Consider the following 24,289-nt stretch of genomic DNA (forward strand, 5'->3'; position numbering starts at 1 on the left):
TATCATTAATTTATGAATTATTTATCATTAATTATTATCAATTCATGAGGGAACCAGAATAATATTATAAATGGTTGTTACAATCTCTGACAAGATTCTTTTAGGTCACAGTGAACAAAGGTCACTTGCACTTCTAGGAACAGGAGACACTTGTGAAATGGCTCAGGGAAAGTCAAGGTACTCGCCCTCAAGGATAAAATGATCCCACGTAGGATTGGAAACAGGATTCCACTGAAAAGATTTCTTCTGCCCTTTCAACATCTTTCCCACAACTTCCCTATAGGTAACCATTTCATCCACATCTCTCCAGCTCACCTCCATTTCAATCCCTTGCTTCTTCCCCCAGCTCAAAAATCCTAGGCCTGGGTAAATGCTTTCCATGTACTTTAGGGACAATGGGAAATGTTGGAAAGCTTGTCAAGGATACAGGGAAAATGAGGGTCCTGTCTAATGACAGAATTTAAATACTGCATGTGGAGTGTTTTATTACAGCAGATCCCACTGTTCTGTGTCACGCAGAAGTGCACAGAGTCAACCCATTTTCTCTGTGGTAGAAACGATGAGCTTGGATTTAAAAGTAGACCAGGCCTGGGGATATAGCTCCGTGGTAGAGCTAATTCCTAGCATGTGTGATGCCCTGAGATAAATCTGGCACCATAGAAAATAAACAAACTAACAAAAAAGGTAGAGCTGTCTTTGTAAATTTTGTTAAGGAAGCTAACATCTTATATCAAAGTTCCCCATCCCTAGCCCACCACCTAGCAGGGTAATTCAGATCTCAGAGGGAACTATGGGCTTCGACAACCATCACTAGGTCAGAAAAGTAATCATGCATGATGAGGCCCCTGTGGACAGAGGAAAGAACACCAAGGTGGGATTCTGGGGATCACACCATAAAGAAAGAAAAGCCAAACAATTTGGGGACAGAAGAAAATAAAAATTGAAGGTAAAGGAAAAAGTAAACTGGTTTTTAACAAAAGTAAAGTTCTTGAGAAATATCTGTCCTTCCCTCTCCTGAAGGACTCCATGACCAGAGGTTGACATCAAATGGGCTGGGATAGGAGAACTGAAATGCTTCATCTGAACTTTACTCAAGGTCATGTTCAGGAAGAGCAAAGAATGAGAAATCAAGACAAGAGAAAAGAGATGAATGATGTCACTGCATAGATGTTCTTCCAACCGCATTAGATGGTGTTCTCAGCTCCAACTCTCCATCTTTCCTTTCAACCAAACCCTCTGCCACCTGTCCTCAAAGATCTTCCCACCAAAAAGAAAAATTATTTCCCCATCCCTGACTCTTAGTTCAGCCATATGACTTGCTTTGACCAATGGGATGTTACGGATCTGATACAACCAGAGGCCAACAAAACCACTGTGCAATTGAACTCATTCTTTTGTGCTTTTGCTATGAAGAGGATATGCCCAGCTTTGCCAACTGGTCCTAGGAGGAGGAAGGTAGAGCAGAGCCATGTCACCCCAGCCAATCCTGTCTAAGGTCAGCCAATCCCCATTAGAAGGAGAAGCATGGATTGAGACTAGCTGAGCTCGTCAAGGCTCACTTGGTTCTACTTCTACAGTTGGTTCTGTTTTGGGTATTGGTTTCCCTTAGGGTCATCAAGGAAAGTGCACCCCAGAAAAGGATGAGAGATCATGATGATATCCAGGTTGCTTCTTCAGTTTGGCAGGAATACTTATTTGGAAACCATACATATAACAAGCTAGTAGAATCCCCAAGGAAACTGAGAGCCAGGAAATCATATCTTGGAATCATAACTGGAAGGAACCAAGGTAATTTCTAGTTATAGAGTGTTTGAAACTAGAGTAGAAAACGAGAGAACAGAACCAATAGTTCTCCTACATCAGAAGGTGATTCACAAAATACAAGGTCAGAAATCTAAACAAGTCTCTTCTGTCAGTTACCAAGAATGTACAGTGCACAGAGCCCCCAAGTTTCCAGACACTTGGTTTCTCAAAGAAGGGGCATCTGTATGCATACAAAACAAACCCCGCAGTATCTAAGATAGCTGTTTCATCTGAAGCAGATTTAACAAACTTGTGAAACTAAAAGCACTTAATTGAACTCAGTGAATATTTTTTGAGCACCTATTTGTGCTGGAGTGATCTGCAAGATATGGATGGGCTAGAAATCAGAGCTGCCGCCATGTTTCAGGTTTAAGAAACAGCAAATACAGAAATGACGACAGAGCAGGGCACAAGATGGGTAGAGTTATATGCTACTGGAAGGCAGAGAAACAGTCATGGGACCTGACAAAATAAGGAAAGCCAAAGGAGAAGGTGGTTTTGGGGGGAAATATGATGAGTTTGATTGGGGAACTATTCTCTGTGCAGCCCGATCAGGCCTCTGCTTGTCTTACATGCATCGATTCTATCTTTCTCCCATTCCCCCATGCTTCAGTCTTTCCCTGGAGACAGAATCTCCCTTGGAGAACAGAAGCAATAACTTACCTGTCCCCCAAAGCCAAGCAAAATGCTTAATGGGTATTTGCTACATGAAAGGGTGGATGCATATCCAAATGCCCTTGAAGAGAGGTTCTTAGAGTTCCTTAGGAGAAAGTGGGGCAGGCTAGAAGAGGACAAGAGGAGGAAGAGTTGGGAGATATTTGGGGACAAGAACAGACAGATGTAAAAGGTAAGAAAGAAGCATTGTCAGACTTAGAGATCAGTTATGTGGAAAAGTAAGGAAGGGGAGCAGAGGTGGGGAGGTGACCTACTTGGTGTGCAGATAGCCAGGATAATTTGTTATTTATTTATTTATTTATTTATTTATTTATTTATTTATTTATTTATTTATTTATTTCCAATACTGGGGATTAGACCCAGGGGTGCTTAACCACTGAGACACATCCCCAGCCCTTTTTATTTGTTTATTTTGAGACAGCATCTTGCTAAGTTGCTTAGGACCTAAATTGCTGAGGTTGACCTTGAACTTTAGATCCTCCTGCCTCAGCCTCCTAAATTGCTGGGATTACAGGACTGCACCATGGCACCAAGTATAAGCAGTTTTATATTTAAAGGCTGTGAACTTAAAATTTAACCTGGAATGACACACAATTTTACAGCTCCTGACATCATGCTAAATAAAAGCCTCGTTCAACTTCTTTGCACCTGACTGTTTTTGACCCAGTGCAGCCATTTTTACTGTGGTGGTGGCATCTGTTTTTATGATCTAGCCGGAGACTTTCTGCTAAGTCATCTTGAAACCTGACTTAGCTTGCACAACATGTTGTTTCTTAATTAAATTAAAATTGCAGGATGTTTTGGATTAGAGGAATCTTCCTTCCACCAGGCCCAAGGTTAGTAAGAGAGTGTGACCTGTCTGGGATAGAATTCCCTCATCCAAAACATCCGGAGCATTTCACTGGATTAATTTGCAACTCGCTGGGAGATTTTTGTTCCAATTTGTGAAAGATTTTCTGTCTGTTTCCATTTCTCTTTTCAATTCAGGTCAATATGCATTTATTCAATTCTCTTATTGAAAATGATATGAAAAGTGTTACCGAATCCGAAGAATAAAGAAAATGGCAGATAAAATGCAAGGAAAGGACGAATGGTAATGAGTGAATAAATAAGTTCATTCATGAATAAAGAATTTATTCATGAATAAATAAATTCATTCATCCAACAAATGAACTTACAGAGCCCTTACTTTTACTATGCACTGAGCTAAGTAAGTATTGTGCAATAAAGAGAGAAATATAAGCCACTGTTTCTATTCTTTTGGAATTTGGTTTATTTTTTTATAAAAAAATATTCTATTGAACAATTTAAGTTCAATTTACATTACTGTCCTAATCCAATAAAAAACTTCAAAAGGAAATAAGTCATGAACAATTTCCTCACACCTTTAAGAAGATACTGAACATGGCACCCCTGCATAGGGTATGAATGTGTTGGCCAGACAGAATCCTGGCCAGTAGGCAGCAGGAAAGAAAGTTTCAAAATATAATTGTCCCTTAAGGAGCTATAGGATATAATTCTCAGTGCAGTATATCAGGTGAACTTTTTTCTCTGAGCATTTTATGAAATTTTATAGATTTGGAAGGAATTCTTTGTAGCAAAAACTACCTGAAATGTAGGACCAGATATTCACAGATTCCTAAAACATGCTGAGAAAATTTCCATTAAATCCATCCATGCCCCAACCTTGGCTCCTTGATTGTCAAACTATAGTTCTTCAAGATCCAATGGAGGAAGTAGGTCACTGAACATCTGCCTTCAAAGGGTTTATTTTTGTCCCTGGCCCCTTCCTTTCTCTCTTGCTTTCCAGGCACCATGTGGTAAGCAGCTCTGCTCTACCACATGCTCACAACCATGATTTGCTTCCTTACGATAGGCCCAAAGCAATGAGGCTAAGTGACCATGGATTGAAATGATGAGATCAATTAAATAAATATTCATATACAATCTTTTCCTTTTAAGTTGTTTATCCCAGGTGTTTTGTCACAGTGATGGAAAGCTGACTAACATGCTCCATCAGTGACTTATACTTCCCAACTTCATCTGATGCTTTCCCTCCATCATCCACCATCCACCGTCCTTCTACCCACCCACCCATTTGTCCATCCATCCATTCAACTTCTTTCACTGAACATCTCTTATTTGCCTGATACTCTGCTACTTGTTGGGTTTATAATGATGAAAAAGAAAAAAAAAAAAAGAATTGTCCTAACAGGAGTATTTACACCATGGAAATTGGCAAAAGTTACATATCAAGACTTAGTTTTGTCTGTTTTCTAGATTTAAGAAATGAAGGAAAATGTTAAAATACAAATTAAATTTAAAAAGGTGTCATATCTATTTCATTGTAAATAACAAAAAAATTAATAAATTCATTCTTAGTATTCAAAAGTATTATCTGATTTAGCAAAGAAGTTACTCATGTCATTGAATACCAAGTGACTTTCTAACACACTCCTTCATTGTTTTGCTTTCATGTGACTTATTTATAAGCTAGTAATCATATCAGAATTACTTATCACCAGTCACAACTACTAGTCATGGATACAAAAATTCAGCAAAAATCAATAAAAGCATTCTATGAGAATCTTTGGCTAACTTGAAATTAATGAAAAAGAGCATTGTTGGTTTTATTATTATTTGTAAATTATGTGCAATACATTCTTTATATCAGCAAAATTTATAACAAATATATGTACACGTTTTCACATGCATACACATAAGCATATACTGATGTGTTTTAACAATGGGGATGTGTCCTAAAGGATGTGCTGTTGGGTGATTTCATCTCTGTGAACATCATGAGCGCACTTACACAAACCTACGCAAAATGTAACGGCCCACTACATACCTAGCCTGTAGGGTGCATATCATTGATATGTGGTCCATCACTGACCAAAATGTGATACAGCATACGACTGTACGTGTCTCGTCTTTATCGTTATATCTCTATCTGTGCACACACACATTTTGAACCCTGGTTATTAGGCATATCCCAACACCACTGTTCAAAACCAACAAATAGGGTGGAAAGTCACAAAAGCCATAGGCGAGTTGCACAGGGTTATGAAAGACAGCCGGGAAGGGAGTAGGAAGTAGGCGTTGTATCTTCCCCATTTTCTGTTTAAAAATTATAAGGTACCTATAGGGTTGGACAGCATCTTCATCTTCAGTGTCTCTTCAGATTCATGAATTTTATGAGTCAAGGAGTTTCCTGAAAGAGCCTGAGCCCCAGCATCGCTCCTGCTCCCTCCTTTTATCCTTCCTTGCCCACAGGCTGCCCCCACTACCACCATCTCCCCTGAATTTCCAAGCTGAAGCCAGAGTGCAGAAAGGGCAAGGCTCCTCCCTGCCCCCCATAATCAACCAGCTAGACAGCTGGAGAGAGCGTGGACGGGAGTCTTATAGGTGCTCTGAGGCCCCCATGGAGCCTTCTTTAATTGCTGGAGGGAGTTCAGTTTCCTGGCCCAAAGTGGCACCACACGGAACTGGCCATCCTGACTTGGCCATCCTGAGTGTGGGTGTGTCTGGTGGGAACTCCACCACCACACACACACACAGATGAACTGAACTTGTCACCACTCATAGGACCCTTGAGAAAAGTCAGTCAGTAGTTAACACAAAGAGAGAAGGAGGGAGGGGTGGAGAGATGGAAGGGAGGGAAAGAAATGATTTAGGGCTTTCAGAGGCCAGTGTGGTAGAGTAAGGCTTTGAGGGGGGCAAAGTAGCCCTTGGGTCCCAAGTGGAAAGAGGTTACATGCAGCCATGTTGCTGGGAGGGCTCTGCCTTGGGGTCTTTCTTAAATGCTATGCTTGCACAGAACACACAGTTGTTCCTTTCCCTGTGTGTTTATTTAGAGGAGAGGCTGATGGAGTTGGAGGGTGGAGTGGTGTTACTGTTAGTGGGACAAGTGCTACAGAGAAGAGTCCAAATGCTCCCTCAGGACAAATAGCAGCAGGTAGAAGACAGGAGACCATCAGGGGCTTCGCTAAAGAACTTCCAATGTTTAGTGAGGGCCCTTGGGAAAGTCTGGAGTTTCTCTAGATCCCATTTGAATTTGGACATAAACATACAGATGATAGTGCTGGCGTGGCGCAGGGCACGACTTTTAAACTTAGGAAAGTAAGATAAAAGTAAAAGAGGGGTTAAACGGTATTAAAAACTTTGCACACAGTTAAAGAGAAGCATTGAGGTTAATAAACAGAAAGAGAAGATTTTTAAGTTTAAATCGATTTTAAAAAGGAAACTATAAGTATTTTTAAGAAGCTAATGGAGCATACTGGAATGGTGGGGGGTGTGGTCAGGGACGAGAGCAACTAAGAAAATCCTGACAGGAAGAAAGTGCAGAGAGGAAATAACTTATTATTAGAAAATGATTTCCACTTCTCATCTCTATCATTTGAGTTCAAAAGTAAAGACACGTAAAAGAACAACTATTTCCGAACCAATCACCCTCAGACACATTTTGTAATAGAGATAACCCAAAAGGGACTGGGCTATCTTGAGAAGGTTATGGCTTGTAATTTAGTCTGCTTGTGGCGAAGGGTATTTTATGTTTATCCTGCACTTTTACAAGTAGCTTAAAACTTGTGGCCCCATAGAAATGTCCATGCAGCCCGGTCACTGTCCTGAATTCAGCAGATGAGGAGCTGGAGAGGTTTTTTTTTTCTGCTGACTGTGGCCATGCATGGCTGGATGATTTATGGACAAGACCAACCAGCACACCCATATCTCAAGGTCACTAATTACTGAGAGAGCCCAGAATCACTCAGAGAATAGACCATCCCCAGAGAGTGAATCTGTTCAGATAATCTGGGGAGCTCCTCCTCTGTCTTCTTCTTGTGTAGAATCACATTCTCATTGCCACCTTTCTATACAGGGCTGTTTCCTACTGCCCCAGAGCAACATCCTGAATGGCATCTGAGGGTTTTTTTTTTAATACCAGGTATCATATGTTCTACTTCAGCAATACAAAACAGAATAAGATAGAAAGCAAAGGTGGAAAAACTCTCCATGCACCATGATCCAAGCTCTTGCTCTCAATCATTCAACTCAACAAATGGTTCAACATAAGCTTATAGAGCATGGGTTTTGCACAGGCTGCTCTTCTAGGCAAGGACTAGAGAAAAACTGTCAAATCCCTGTGCTCGGGGGGTTTATAATCCAGTGGTGAGAGAACAATATCCACAATAAGGCCAAAGTAGCGAAATCACATTAAAGAAGTAACAAGTGCCATGGGGAATCCAAAAAGGCAAAGTCCCTTTAGGTTAAAAAAGGGGCCAGGTGCAGTGCCACCCGCCTGTAATCCCAGCTACTCAGGAGGCTGAGGCAGGAGGATTGCAATTTCAAGTCCAGCTGGGCAACTTTGTGGGAACCTGTCTCAAAATAAAACAGAAAGGGCTGGGGAGATGGCTCAGAGGTAGAGCACCCCTGGGAAGAGGCTGTGCACGGGAGAGGGCACTGGAGGTGGGGTTTGACGGACGAGAGAGATGGGGGACGGAGAAGGGCAGGAGCAGAGCCACAAGGCAGCTTGATTGAAGCAGAGAGGCCAGAAGGACCTTCAGGACTCTTTGATGCTTTCCCCTCACTGAGGAATCCTTGCTGGGCAGGTGGGGGAGTGTTTGGGCTCAGCAATACACAGTCTGACATCTGGACCCCTCCACGGCCACTACCTTAGCCATGACACGCAGTGAGTTACGTCTCTTGGCTAAGCTCTAGTTATCTCACCTGTCAAGTGGACATGAGTACGGCACCCAACACAAAGGGCCACTCTGGGGACCCAATGAGGGTATGCGTACGTTGGTGTTCAGAGTAAATCCTCTCTAAATGCAGCTGAAGAAAGCCCAGGAAATATTTCTGCTTGTCATGATTTGGATACGAGGTGTCCCCCCAAAGCTCCTGTGTCAATGCAGGAATCTGATTGGATTGTTAAAGCTGTGGCCTAATCAGCCTGTGCTACTTTGAATGGATTGACTGGGTAACTGTAGGCAGGTGGGAGGCGGTTGGAGGAGGTGGGTTCCTGGAGTTGTGCCCTGGAAGGCTTCCTTCCTCTTTTTCTCCCTATCTGTCTGTCTGTCTGTCTGTCTCTGCTTCCTGGATGTGACAAGTTGAGCAGCCATCCGCTGCCGTGATGTTCTGATTCATTTGGGGACCAGAGCAATAGAACCCCTTGACTGTGGACTGAACCTCCAAAACCATGGACCAAAACAGACTTTTCCTTCTCTAAATTGTTCTGGTCAGGTATTTTGGTCACAGTGACAAAAAAAAAAAAAAATGACTGATATTTCATCCCCATCTACTTGATCAGGGAGAGCCTAGAGGCTGAGCCCAGGTGGGCAATCACCTGGGCCAGAGCCAGGAGGCAGCTCCCTTTGGGGAGAAGGGGAAGGATGAGCAGCTGGTGCTACAGCCTTGGCCTGGACAGCGGCAGCCTGAAGGAATGTCAGCAGGCATCACGGGACTCCAGGTCCAGCCTGGGTGTCCAGGTGACGGAGAAGCAGGTGAGTCAGGAGGGTGGTGAAGAAGGTACACAGCAAACTCATGGAATGCAGAAGAAGGGAGGTGTGGGGAAGGCCGGGATCTGCAGGCCGGGGAGGGAAGTGGGGAGGGCAGCTTGCTGTCATGCTCTGGATTTGGAAGTCTAGGGGCAGCGGGGATGAGGGGAGATGGCTTAAACCCTATAGGAGGAATCCCACAGAGTCACAGGGACTCTGCAGATGGGAGATTATCTAACAAGACGACAAGCAAGATTCAAAGCAGTCTTGAAAGTCTAGAATTGTGAGTTGGATCAAACAATGATGATAATAGCTGACCGTATAACTTAGGGCCTCACACACACAGTAGGGACACACAATTATCACCATTTTACAGATAAGGAAACTGAACCACAGAGAGGTGAAACAACTAAGGCCATACGGCTAGCAAAGGCAGACCTGGGGTTTGAACAGGACGTCAGGTTTCCGGAAGGAAGGAAGGAAACTGATGTTATGGAGCATTCATCCAAGGAAATATTTAGGAAGCTGAGAGACTAGCATGGAGGTAAGATGACTTAAAGTATGTGATGGTGTGACAGAGGTCACTCCTAGGCACGCTGTAGGCCTGAGAAACTCATGTGACAATGAGGCAGGAAGCTGAATTTGCTGTGCTGAAGTGCTGACCCCAGCTCCAATGTGAGTTTCTGACCCTGGTGCTCGTGAGCGGCGATTTTCAGCTGATTCTGTTTGGAGAGTCACATTTCTAACTGTAAATACTGGTCTCTAAGTCTGTCTTTCTGATGACTGTCATGTGTGATGACTGTCACATGCGCTGTCCACACGACAAGTGTGTGGGGCCTGTAAGGTGAAAAATGCATATGTGTGGTTCCTGTGTGCTGACTGTATGAGTGTATGTATCTGTGTGCATGGGATGTGCAGAGTGTCTGCGTGGTGAGGGTTTCTGTGCATTAGCTGTAGACTCTGTACATATGCGTCATGTGTGCCTGTGTGGTGTGGACACACCAGTGCATGTGAGGTTTTTGTTTTGTTGTGCTGAGGATCAAACTCTTACAAATACTAGACAAGCACTCTACCATTGAGCTACACCCCAACCTATGAATTTATATTATAATTCTAAAAGGATTTGGAGCAAAAGCTGAAAACCTGACCACTACTCCCCAACTCTCCCAGTAATGGTCACTGAAGACAGGAAGAGCAGAAGAGCAAGCCTGGAGACTACTCAGGATGACCACCCTGCCCCAGCCTGACCCCACATGGCCCCACCAAGAACACTCGGGGGCCTCCTGCAGGTGGCTTTGGAGCTGAAGCTGCAATAGGAAGATCACTGGGGAGGGGCTTTCTCAGGCAGATCCTGGATCAGAAATCCTGGGTTGAAGCTGGGGTAGAGGAAGTCACCAGGGGAACATGGGTATTTTTCCAGGTGAAATAAATGGAACACATATACACGTTCCCACCCTCTCATCCCCTTCCCATTTTCCCCAATGTTCCCCCAGCTTGGAGATGCGCTCTGATAGTTCTTCCCAAGGCACTCATGAAAGAGAGTAAGTTCTGGTGTCAGAGAGAACCAGGGAGACCGAGGAAACAAATTATAGAGTCCAGAGAGGGCATTGGATCAGGACAGAGCAAGCAGGCGGGCTGGATGGTGTGAAACGGATCTCCACCCAGAACCCAGACCTCAGAGCTACACAGTGAGAGGTCTGAGGTCCAGGTATAAACAGGAGCCTGGGCATCAGCTGACCTCTAGGGACTGGAAGCTGAGGGAGGGCAGGAGAACGTAGAGCCCAGATGCAGTGTGGAGGAAGCGTCTTAGCCACTACAGAGGAGTCGGTGTAGTGGGGACGTGTACATGGGCCTACAGCTCGGGTCAAGTAAATGAGAACATCTGGAATGGAGAAAAAGATGGTCCTTCATTTTCCCCTGCCCACCTCACCCAGAGTCCTCATCCCCCCCCCCCCTGGTGCTAGGGAATGAACCCAGGACCTTGTGCATGCGAGGCAAGCGCTCTACCAACTGAGCTACATCCCCAGTCCTCAAAGTCCCCCTGTTGTCTATGGAGAAAATCAATCTCCTTAGAGGATGTCTGGCCTGGTTTTTATGCACAGATGACATCAGGTACATATAGACCACAGGTGTCAACACAAAGTGATTCAGTTAAAAGCAGGACTAGTCCTCCTGTGTCCCCCCATCACTCAGCTCCTTCTCCCAGCAAAGATGAGGTGGCACACCGTGGGTGTGCTTAAAACTCCTCAAAATGGCAGTTAAACATAAAGGACTATTATTTCTTTTATTATTTCTTTTATTAATTCTAACATATTTACCACTAGGGTTAAAATAAGATAACATTAACATATTATGACACTTATTACTTTGTCTCATGGTTCCTTTTATTTAATTAATTATTTTGGTACTCGGGATGGAATCCAGGGGTACTTTACCATCATGCTACATCCCCAGTTCTTTTTATTGTTTTATTTTAAGACACAGTCATTTACAAAAACAAACAAACAAAAAAACAAAGGAAATAGATGTTTTAAAATTTATTTTTGTTTGCATGACCACAGAATCTTGGACGTCTTACACTGGAAGTAAGTTGAGAAATTAACTGGTCCATTCTCCCATCTGCAGGAACTGGTTCTCCAACCTGGTTAGCAGAGGACCCCTACATCCTCTGGGTACTTCTAGCCTGTTTATTGTGAGACAGCCTGTTCCACTGTGGGCAATTCTGGTACAAATGTCTTCTCCAGAACCTTCCTAGTAACATCTAGGGAAGATCCTATTGGTTTCTTCCTATTCCCAACCCCCATATATTTTCCTTGTTTTTTTTTCCCCTTAAGTGAAACAAATTACTATGAAGTTATTTCAAGGCCTCACTCATCCTTCTGGTCACCCTCCTTGGAACCAATGAACGTGGCTTCTGTCCCTGTCCCTTGAAGTAGAATATGCAAGACTAGAACTATGCAATCGAGCACAGGGTTTGATGGGGGGCATCGTCCTCCTAATCTTGTTATCCTTACACTGTCAACTAATCTTTATAGCTGCCAGATCTTCCTGTCAGTTTGTATTAAACATCTAAAGAGCACAGTTTAAAAATAAATAAATTTAGTTAGTCAAACTATCCTTTCTTGCTCTGTATAATTGATGTCTCAAAGCCAAACATGAAGTTAAGAATCTGTTTACTTGAAGTGTTGGTAGGTATTGGGGATTACTGCACTAGGTTAAGGGACTGGAATCAGGTAGGGACAGGTATTGCTCCCAGCTTTCTCTTGCCCCTTGACCAGCCAGGAATCCTTAGAGTCACCACACTTATCATTTCTACCTCCTGATATCTTCCTCTAGGTCCCCACTGTGCCAATGATCAGGTTTCAACATGAAACGCCACCGGATCTTTGTACAGTGCAAATTCCATCAGGAACTCTCTGCTACCCTGTTTCTATAACTTCCCAGCTCCTTCGAGGTGAAGTCTGGATCCCTCTGTAGAGCTTGAAGGTCCCTGGCAAGTTCCCCTGAATCTACCTCTGCTGCGGGACCTTCTGCCTCCCCCTGAAGATGCCTCCTATTCCAGTCAATTCCAAGGACTCACTCTTCCCGGATGCACGTGGCTCCCTCCTGCTTCGAGACCTTTGATTGTAGGTGCCAGGCATTGCTGTAATTTGTGTACACACAAATTAACTCACTTAACCTGACCACCCCCCCCCCCCCCCGCCAAAGTAGAGAATACTCCCATTTTGCAGATAAAGAAGTTGAATGTTCAGCTTTCTGCCTGGAGTCACACAGTTAATCAGTTATAGAGCAGGGAGTCCCTTAACCTAAAAAAAAAAAAAACCTCTCTCCCTCCTTTTCCCTTTGGCAACCTCTGCCCAGCTTTCAAGACAGTTCGAGCGCTAGCTCTTCTGGAAGTCTAACTCTCCCCGAGCTTCACGGTCAGATGTGCTTGTTGCTCTGGACTGTTTGCTAGGTGACTCTCTTCCTCAACACAGTACATCCTCAGGAGAGGACTGGGTCCTCTTCCTTCCCAAGACCCCAGAGGCTATGTTCTGCACCATGAATACAGGAACTGGATATTTACAGGGCTCCCTTCAGCTGTGATATGGCATCAGAACAACTTGCCAACTGTCAACCTTTGATATTTTTTTCCTGATACACACAGAACTCTAGCAAAAACCTCACTGTGGACAAGTTGGCTCCTGAAAACCAGTCCAGTTATCCTAAGTTCGACTAAGAACCATGTAGTTTTCTCTAACATACATGACCTTAAAATGCATAGTGATAGGAAGTTTTAAAACGACTGAGTCCAGCATAATGTTTGCTCAGAAGATGTCCTTCTAGTGCCTTTCCTTTAGGATGAGATATAGTCTATGCTAAGTGACAGAATCTGTCCAGCGGACACGCAGTAGCCTTGTCTAGCTGCACACGTGGTCAGATGGACAATGAGCAGGGAGAATGACCCTTATGAACGATAAACCTGAATGATTTCTACACAGAATATTCAGCAGGAGAAAACACTGATAATCAGATCTGCATGTGACGTCCTCAAGAGAGACGGGACAGCAAAACCCTCACCTTGCTGATACCGAAGCTAACAAGGGGTCCACTGTCCATAGGGTTAACTGTACTTCCTTGTTTTCTGTGTTCTCCACGCTCTAGTGTCTGGGGCCTCCAAGACAGAGGGAGCCTGAGCCCTCCCAGGGCTAGCCAATTCTTAGAAATAACAAGACTTTCATGCTCAAACCAAGTGATCCAGAGCATACCCCTGCTGCTCCTTATCAAGCTCTGGTGCCTCACATAATCCCCTACCCTGGTCACCCAGGAACGGGACTCAGAGCCTACTGATGAGTCCCCCTAGCCAATCCAACTCTTGCTTAGTCCAATTACCCTGCCTTGCATGTCTTTCCTTTCTAACAAACAAACAAAATTTTTAAAAAAATGTGATAAAGACACTGGTGCACGCTCCTCCTCCACCCCTCTGCCTCCTGACCAACCTGTGCTGCCCCATGTGTCCCATGCTGGCCTCCTGCTTTCAGGGGTTCTTTCTTGGCACTTAATTAAAAACGTCTTTCATGGCACTCATTCCCCTGTCTGTTGTCTACCTGGTTAATACAAGCCCAGGTACATTTCAAACCATACACTAGTGTAAGTATATGGGATTGGCTTCTTTCACTTGATTTCCCCCACAAATTTTTGGTTTTGATGTGAGGCGTCCCCTGAAAACCCCTGTTAATACAGGAATAGTTGGAGGTAAAGTTATTGGATCGTGAGCGCCACAACCAAATCAGTCCATCCCAGTTTAAATGGACTCACTAGGTGGTAACTATGGCAGGTGGGATGTGGCAGGAGGAGATGGTCACTGGGGCTGTGCCCTGGAAGGGTTGTTCTTCCTGTCTCTCTGCTTCCTGACCCCATCATGAGCTGAGAAGCTTCCCTCTGCTGGGCTCTTCCCCTGTGATGTGCTGCCTCCCTTTGGACCCAGAGCCGTGGAAACAGCTGTCTATGGACTGAGACCTCTGAAACTATGAGCCCCGGATGAATTTTTCCTCCTAGGTTGTTCTTGTTGAGTATTTTGGTCATAGCATCACAAAAGCTGACTAAAAGAGTATGTGACTAGGTTTCCTCGTCCCCCTCCTTCTCCAGAGAAGGAAAATAAAGTGAATTTAAGGAGTTTATCCAAAGCCACACAAAAATTTAGTGACAAAGCTAGGATTTAAGCACAGATTTTGGGGCTGATACTAAATGCTGACCATTTCCCCCAAAAGATTTATGGAAGACCACACAGGTATAAATATGGTCCCCTGTGATCCTCAGTTGCTCTGCATGTGAAATGGGAACTGTAGAATATGTGAAAGTGCTTTGTAAAATGTGAAGTGTGGTTGGCACACATTTAAAAATCATCCCAACCAGTGGCCCCATGTTACATTCTCAAAATCGTCATTGACAGTATGACAACTTATCATGATAACTGCTCTTGATGTGCCAGAAAGGGTTTTATATCACCATTTCTTAGAACAACACTATGAGGTAAGAACTATCCCTATTTGCAGTTGAGAAGATGGAGTCTTTGAGAGGTTAAGTAATTGGCTCAATTTGCCTAGTTAACTTGAGCTTTCTGGAGCTATAACGTAAACCAATACATTAAACAATTTGTCACAGTTTCTCACGTCCCTTGGTGCTAGGAATATTTGGGTAAATGTTTGCTCTTTCTACCTGCTCCAGTAGCAAAACACCCCAGACTCGCTGGAGCCCTTCCTCCCCCTGTGGAGCCCTAAGGGGCCTTTCCCCTGCTTCCCAGCTGAGGCAAAATATAGCTGACATAATGGACAGACTCACATCTTTAGTAAGAACCTGACAGCTAAGTGCAGAATAGTCTTGCCTTATAAGAAACAGCAAGTGCCAGGTGTGGTGGTGCCCGCCTGGTATCCCAGTGACTCGGGAGGCTGAGTCAGGAGGATCTCGAGTTCAAAACCAGCCTCAGCAACTTAGAGATGCCCCAAGCAACTTAGTGAGACCCTGTCTCAAAAATAAAACACAAAAAGGGCTGTGGCTGTGGCTTAGTGGTTAAGTGACCCTGGGTTCAATCCGTGATACCAAGAAAAAAAAAGAAAAGAAAAGAAACAGCAAGTTCTAGGCACAAACTACAGTCTGATGAGCACATTATTCTTTTTTTTTAATTTTTAAAATATTTTTTTAGTTATTGATAGAACTTACTTATTTATTTATTTTTAAATGCAGTGCTGAGAATTGAACCCAGTGCCTCACACATGTGAGGCAAGTGTGCTACTGCTGAGCCGCAGCCTCAGCCCAACAGTATTCTTTGCGTTATTACAGACATGACGTAAGACATGTGTCCATCAGGTTTTGGATTTCAGGAAGCAGCTAGTGTGAAACAAATGGATAAAGTGGAAGTAATGACTGACTTCTTAGAGATGAGAATTTTGAAGGCATTGAAAGAGGTATTTGTAGTGATAATTGCTACCATTTGTGGAGAGCTTTCTTTCACATCATCTATGTTATCTCATATAATCATCATTTAGCAAAAACCCTGAAGTTAAGAGAGATTGAGACTCTTAGTAAACATGGAACCCATCAGACTCCTAAATCCAACCTCTAAATGAAAATGTCTCAAACTTTCAATGTGCATAGGAAGACTCCTGGAGATCTTGCTATGCACATTCTAACTCCAGTTAGAATGGAAGCCATCAAGAATAAAAACAATAGTAAATGCTGGAGAGGATGCGGAGAAAAAGAAACCCTTTCATGCTGTTGGTGGAATTGCAAAGTACTACAACCACTAAGGAAATCAGTATGGAGGTTCCTCAAAAGACTGGGCATGGTACCACCATATGACCCAGGTATACCACTTCCTGGCTTTTATCCTAAAGAATTAAAGTCAGAACATTGTAGCGATACACGCATATATAGAGAGAGACCCATGTTTATAGCAGCATGATTCACAATAGCCAAACTGTGGAACCAACCTAAGTGCCTGTTAATGGAAGAAGGGGTAAAGAAATCGTGGTGCACATACACAACTGGATTTTATTCAACCATTAAGAATGAAATTACATCATTTGCAAGAAACAGAATGGAACTTGAGAACATTATATTAAGTGACATAAGCCAAATTCAGAATGTCAAGGGTTGTGTGGTTTTTCTCATATGTGTAAGCTAGAAAGGAAAAAGGAAAAGAAAGGTTGGGAGGGATCTCGTGAAAATCCAAGGGAGATAGTAGAGTAGGGCAAAGGAACAGGTGGCAGCAGTGGGTGGGAGGCGTCCAGGGAAAAGGGAAATACTGGGGAATTATATTGGCCAAACTTCATTGTTGCACTGTGTGCATGTAGGAATATGTAACAAAAAATCCCACCAATAATTTTTAAAAACGCAGATTCTGATTCAACAGGTCTATAGTGAGGCTGAGATTCTGCATTTCTAATAGCTCCTGGGTGATACAGGTGCTGCTGGTGTGCAGATCACACTTCAAGAATTAAGATTCTGAATCCCTGTGCTTCATAAACATCTCATAAAAACACTTGTGGCTCTTCTACCTCCCTAAGCACTTCCCTAGGGCTTTCTTCCTTTGCTAGAGCCTGGAGATATGTGTGGACAATCTCTTTGTATCTTTAATATCAAATTTAACACAGTGCAGAGTTTCTTTGTCCATTTACTTAATCCACATACCTTTATTAAGTGCTTGGTAAGAGCCAGACACAGTGGTAGCTATGGAGGATATTAAGACAATCAGCGGCATGCCTGTAAGACTCAGGAGGCTGAGGCAGGAGGATCATCAAGTTTGAGGCAAGCCTTAGCAGTTTAGCAAAGCCCTAAACAACTTAGTGAGGCCCTGTCTTCAAATAAAAAATAAAAAGGGATGAGGATGTGTCTCAGTGGTTAGCACCCTTGAATTCAATCCCCAGTACAAAATGGAAAGGGAGAAGGAGAGGGAGAGGGAGAAAGGAAGGAAGAAAGGTAAAGAAAGGAACAGAGGAAAGGAAGAAAAAAAAGAGAGAGGGAGGGAGGGAGAGGGTTCTGGCCTCTAAGAGAATACCTATCTATGGAGGTAAGATTTCTTGAAATATCACTGATTCAGGACTCCAAGTCCCGATGCAGACTGCTTTGGCAGGTGATGTCCCTTTGGTGGCTTTAATTCCATCTTCACTGCAAGGCCAGGGCACTGGCCTTTGTGCCTTGCAATATGATTGACAGGAAGAAAATTTCATGGTGGCTCATCCTGTCCAGGTTCTATGAAATCACACTTTGCCTCCCTTGGCTTATGATTGTGTCATTGAAGCCAGAATTAGACAGGCAGATAGGCAAGGGTCAGATCCAGAGAGGGGAGGATTGAAATGTGAATGCCTTCAGAGCCCTTCCTCCACCCTTAACAAGAATCAGCCCCTGCTCCAACCTGTTGCTAAGGTAACCCGTCCCAGGAATTGCCCCTCCCTACAGGGAGTTATAAAGTTATTAATTAATGTGTCCTGGGCTGCTCCCGTCCATCGCTTCCCACCTTTTGGCCATTTATTGAGCATCTCCTGGGTCTAGTCACAATGGCAGGAAGGAGAGAGATAAGGGGAAGAGGGCAGAAGAACAATGGAAGAAGGTAGAACGCTTCTTGGCATACCAGGATACCAGCTGTAGCCCCCTTCTCCCTCCTGGGAGAAGTCTATGTGAGCCCTTTTTATATAAACCCTGGTTTATATGCTTGCCTTGGTGTACTTCTTAATGTTATACTTCAACATGTGGGGAAGCAGGACTGGTCACAGGTAACTGGCAGTATCACCACTGTCCACTGGGACAAGAACACACAGGATGTTTCTTGGGCTCACTCTTTGGGAGCAAGAACTCTCAAAGATGAAACTTAACTTCTTCTGTACACTTTTAAATAACTTTATAGGCATTTGGGATACAGAATGAAATTTAATTCGCAGTTAATTTTAATACTAAATTTGTGTAATGAAACTAAGTCTCAGCAAAATTAGGATCTTAGAAAATGGAAATCTCTCATGGATTAATGATAATTGTCATGCAAGGACACAGGTATCTATTAAAAGCGTAAATATTTTTCGGAACATCTAAATGGTTAAATTTTCCCTCGTTGATGCTGCAATACGCTTTTTGTTTCATGGATTTACTTATTTCTATGATTTAATCATGAACTAAGGCACTATGCTATGGTGTGGATGTTTTTGTGCCCCCAATTCATATGTCGAAATTCCAACCCCCTAGATGATCATTTTAGCAGATGGGGGCCTTTTGAGAGGGATTAGGGCGCAAAGGGATTAGTGCTAATGTAAAAGAGGCCCTGAGAGCTGCTGTGCCCCTCCCACCCACCATGTGAGGACACAGAGAGAAGGCGCCATCTAGGAACCAGCCATTGAATCTGTTGGTGCCTCTATCTTGGACTTCCCAGCCTGAGAAAGAGTGTCTGTTGTTTATAATCTACCTAGTTTATGGCGTAGTGTCATAGCAATATAAAGAGCTTAGTAGGCACATGCTTCAACAAGCAAGAAATCTAAAATTTCAATAAAGATAGCTCCAGCTTCTCTCCGCAAGTGAAAGAAAGCTCACAGAAAATTCCCTGTCTCTAGCAAATGCCATTCCATGGGCCCTATTCTTATGGTGAACCTTGAGAAGGTTCACCCTCCCACAGGCAGCCGCTATCATCTGTCTGCAGCTTCCAGGCTGGGCTTTGGTTTCATTCCACTGAAATCCTGGCACCTATGCTTGGATTATGTGGTCATCTGAGGTCATTGAAACCTATCTCAACCCAGTAGCTGATAAGATTCTAAGGAGCAACATGAAAAACTGGTCGAGATAATAGATAAGGGGGGTGGGGGCCCTAATTTCAAGAACAATTATAATAGAGGAGCCTTGAATAGCTATGATTCTTTGTTGAACTTCCACTGCCCAGTGGAGAAGCATTGTGAAGCTCTTGGATTGAATTTTAGGTTCAGAGATACTTTAAGGGACTACTGGAGTCCTGTTCTCTTGGCTTATGGAGGAGAAAATTTGTGGATGAGGCTCAGAGTCTTATTACCAAGTCCATAAGACTAGTTTCACAGCTAGTTAATAGAAGAGGCAGAATCTGGAGCTCAGTCTGCTGAGCTGGAATCCAGAGATCTTCCTTTTGTAACTCCCTTCTCAGCTCAGCACACTGTAGCCTCCTTCCAGAACACAACACTATCCCATCACAGGCTCTCTGTAGTCTCACATGCTACGATGGTCATGGTCATTTGGTCATTTTGCACATATGTATCCAGAGCTCACTATGCACCAGGAGCCCAGGATGAACACACACATCGAGTTCCTGTCCAAGGTAGCCACAATCCAGCTTCAAGTCTTCCTTGGAGCAATGCTTCCCATCCACCCTTCCTCTGGCAAAAATACAGTTGTCCCTTGGTATCTAAGTGAGATTGGTTCCAGGAGCCCCCCCACCGCCCGCCAGGACACTAAAATCTGTGGGTGCTCAAGTAACTGCTTCACCTCTGATAGATGCTTTGCTTTTATAGTTGAAACATCCCAATACGCACTGAGAGAAAAACAAAACACAAGAGGACAGGAGATACAGCCTATGGTGGAATTTGGGTCTTAAAGACACTAAATTGGAATCAAGAAAATTTGATGTCCAGGCCACTGTGGAAATTGTTGGTGTCTCTGCAGTGTTTTCATGAAATTTATATCACAGAACTATATTTTGACAGAGGCCTGTATTTTCATAATAACTGAATGTTCCTTAGCCAAATAGCTACCAAATTCTTTAAGCTATAAATCTTTACATCAAATCCTTAAAGGTTGTAGTCATGATTAATCCAAATGGTTCCCTTTAAAAAAAAAAAAGTGGCTATGCTGGGTGTCCAAGATAAAAGAAAGGACAACTAACAATGAGGTTATGCAACCAGCAAGAATAAAACAACAACAACAAAAAAGTCCTCTGGTTTCCCTTGTCCCTTCAGGAAGCTTAATCTGGCCTAAATCTGAAAAGATTTGTCTCAAATTAACAATGCAGGCTTAAACACCTTGTTTGTTTGTTTAATGACATAATCATTTTCATTCATTAGCTTCTGAGTTCTTTTCTCAATTTGTAATTATTGTGATGTTTGAGAGCTTATTGAACAAATAGCACTCTGCTCCTTCAGAATCACATTTTCAAACAGGAGTAATGAAAAGCAACTAGCAATTTTAGCACAGACTCCATAGGAATCAGGAAATCCCAATTTGTGGGGCCCCTTCTCCTTTGGCAATATGAATCTGTGTGTTCCTGATGTTGATGTTCCTGATGTTGTTCCAGGCTTCTACAGTAAACTGTATCTCTCATAAAATTGATTCAGGATGAAGAAAAAAAGGTTATGTCAAATTAATTTTGTGTGTTCTAATGGGAGCATTGTCAGTTCAGCAGATTTTAAAAATTACTTCTTAGGTACAGGAAATACAGCAGATACAGAACACATATTTTTACTATTGTAAAACAAAATCAACTTTTAAAATAAAGGATTGTTTTTGAGGGGGTGCTGTGGATTGGAATCAGGGCCTCACACATGTTAGGCAAGCACTTGATCCATGAGCAAGGGCCAGGGAAACCAGAAGGCCTTTTTTTTTTTTTTTTTTTTTTTTTTTTGAGCTAGCAGGTTTTATTTTATTCTTGCTGGTTACATACCTTCATTATTAGTTGTCCTTTCTTTTATCTTGGACACCCAGCATAGCCACTTTTTTTTTAAAGGAAATCATTTGGATTAATAATGACTACATCCTTTAACATTACTCCCCTGCAATCAAGTTTTAAGGGTAGAAGATTATTTGAATCACCATCAACACTTCTTAGCAATGCAAGTTTATAACTGTGTGTTCTCTAAGATGCATTTGAGGAAGTAGCCATTGAAGTCACTGAAATCTACCATTGTTCTTCAATCAACATTGGAGCTAAGGTTGAACACATATTCTTCTCAATAACTGGGTTTTATTAAGGAAAATATGATGAAACACAATACAGCATTTTTTCTTAAAGATGAACCCAGTTAAGAACCAAAAAAACAGACTTACCCACATGCAATATCTTCCGCTTACTGTCCAAGGTTGGAACGGGCCAAGAGGTGGCCATGGAGAAAGAATGACCCAAGAGGTGTGCAGAATGACAAGAGTGTCTCTACAAACACATTACTCTTTTCTTTTAAATTTTGCCCTGATTCTAGAGAAATTTACTATGGTGGAAGGAGTGGGTTTTTTGTTTTGTTTTTTTGTTTTTTGGTTGTTTTTTTTTTTTTTTTAAATATCCCAGAACAAGTTTAGAAGTTGAGCTGGAGAGAGACATAGCACAGATTCCTCCAGTGGTTACTTAGGATAGCACCTGTCGCTCCAGGGCTGCCTAAGGTGGCCACGCTTGAACATTTCTGATGCTTGTCATTAGAAATCTCCTGGATTTACCTAAGTATTCTCTCCTTATCCCTTGGCACTCACTGTAGACTAATGACATGCATAGTTGACACAAAACCCCACAAAATATTATGCTTTAGTAACTCCCTAGTTAAAATTTTATTTCATTTTCTTTTCTGGGGCCAAGGTACAGTTTTACCATTTGATTGTGAAAAGTCTGAATTTTACCAAAACCTAGGAGCAAGCCTGAACGCAATAAGCCCATGGCTTGTGGAAGATTTGTAAACATCAAATTTTCAGAAAGCTGAGACAGAGAGTGATTCTTAGAATGACATAAAAGTAAATAACATCTGAGTTTGGTGACACACCAAGTTGCTGTAATCCCAGCAACTCAGGAGGCTGAGGCAGGAGGATAACAAGTTCAAGGCCAAGCTCAGCAATTTAGCAAGATCCTGTCAAAATAAAGAGTAAGCTGGGCGTAGTGTCACCTGTAACCCCAGCAGCTCAGGAAGCTGAGGCAGGAGGATCACCATTCAAAGCAAGCCTCAGCAAAACCGAGGCACTAAGCAACTCAGAGAGACCCTGTATATAAAAAAAAAAAAAAATACAAAATAGGGCTGGGGATATGGCTCAGTGGTCAAGTGCCCTACTCACCCCCCAAAATAAAATAAAATAAAAAAGGACTGGGGAGTGCTGGGGTTGTGGCTCAGTGGTAGAGCACTTGCCTAGTCTGTGTGAGGTTCGATTCTCAGCAACATATATAAATAAATGAATAAAATTAAGGTTCATCAACATATAGAATTTTTTTTAAAAAAAGGGGCTGGGGATATGGCTCAATGGTAGAGCACCCATGGGTTCAATCCTCAGTATTCCAATATTGGAAAAAAAAAAAAAGAAGAAGGGAAAGGAGAGGAGAAAAATCAAATAACAAATAATTTCCCTGGAGACATCCTGAAGTATGAAAGTACTGTTTTTTAAAAAAATCTTCTTTAAGACACATATACTTATGATGAAGTTTAAAATATACTTAAAGATCAAAGCTTGGCTGCATTAAAAGCAACAAAACACCTAAAAGAGAAAGTTCTTGGCATTTGGCATTTTTCTTTCACTTAACTACTTTTTTTCCTTAATCACTAAACATGATTTAAAAAAAGAAAAAATGGAAACCCCTCTGAAAACAGAGTTCCTTCCCTCAGTGAATTCTATCCATCATCTCACATGTTCCCATGACTCTGGGGGAGAAGATAGACCCTTGTCCACCACTGTCTCCCCACCACACAGATGTACGGTATTCACACTTCCATATACATGTTGTGTACGTCTCTGTGTACACTTATGTCTAGATACATCAGATGGCCTGAGGAAGCACAGGAACTTAGGATAAGTATGGTTTACTAAAAAGGCAGAAGGAAGGAGAAAGATTAAGTCAATGACAGTTCTTCCAACATAGAACAGATGACCCATCAGGATTCCTCTCTGACTGAAGGAAATTGAAACTAGGTGACAACACAACCCAGCTGTGTCCACCCCTTTCTTTTGGTGTTTATTATTCACATTGGGTATTTCTAAAAGATCCATGGGTTATTCTGAACTGTCCTTTGCCAAGTAAAATAAATGATTTTATCATTTCAGCGAACATCATATGCCCCATTCATCCAGGGCAAATTTTGGCCCTTTAAGCTCACACAGAGTTAACAGGACACTATACACAGGCACAGTTGGGGGGGGGGGGGAAGTAACATTTCACTTTCAGCAAGCAAGCTGTTATGTGCTGTTATATTTACCTTCTACTTTGAAGATAGTAAAGTGCGGTCGGCAATGGAAAGAACCCAACGCGTTACCTGCGCAGTTCATCCACAGACCCTGGTAAACCCAAGTGGCTGTTATCACCGAAGATGCGCGGGTGGTGACTTTCCACTCGTTGGACGCAGTGGCAGCAACCAGAGCTCCAAACCCTCCGACGCCAAACACCAGAGCCGAGATCTGTGCCCTGGACATGTCGCTCAGCCTTCTGCAGTGTCACTGTCCAGACCGAGCGCTTTGGTGGTCTAGGCATGCAGCCGACACATAACACTTAGACAAATGTTGCAGCCAGCTGATGTGGGTAGGTGACAGTATCTCATGCTCAGATGGCCTGGGGAAGTACTGGCATTTAGGACAATAATCGGTAACTTACCAATATCATTTTAGAGACAGCCTAAAATCATCTGATTTCCTACACAGATATTTACCCTAAATTAGTAGGTAAATTTTAAAGGGTTTGGTTTTTGCAGATTTTTTTTACACAGTTCCAAGGTTAATGCTTAATTTTCTGTTAGCCTGAAGATTAACGAACCATGCAACTACCAGATATTACAAAGTACAGATTATACAGTAACACTTGAAGCTTATTTGACCAATTGCTTTAATTTCACATGTTTTCTGAACTTTTTACATAAATGAAACCATATTTTAGGTATTCT

At 42.7% G+C, this 24,289-nt stretch overlaps 1 protein-coding gene across 3 annotated transcripts in view; it reads right to left on the reverse strand.

Moving 5' to 3' along the window:
- Nucleotides 1–23,825, reverse strand: part of CLDN10 (claudin 10) — a gene marked incomplete at its 5' end in the record, with an annotated part of 108,598 nt that extends 84,773 nt beyond the window's left edge. For 2 of the 3 annotated variants that reach the window (XM_081281538.1, XM_081281537.1), the window contains one exon: nucleotides 23,612–23,825. In XM_081281538.1, the coding sequence (XP_081137664.1) occupies nucleotides 23,612–23,825 (214 nt within the window). The remainder of the gene's footprint in view (nucleotides 1–23,611) is intronic. The other variant, XM_081281539.1, reaches the window with a different exon arrangement.
- Between the last annotated feature and the right edge of the window lie 464 nt (nucleotides 23,826–24,289).

The sequence above is a fragment of the Spermophilus citellus genome, assembly GCF_964194105.1.
Source record: "Spermophilus citellus genome assembly, chromosome: 1".
NCBI classification, from domain to species: domain Eukaryota; kingdom Metazoa; phylum Chordata; class Mammalia; order Rodentia; family Sciuridae; genus Spermophilus; species Spermophilus citellus.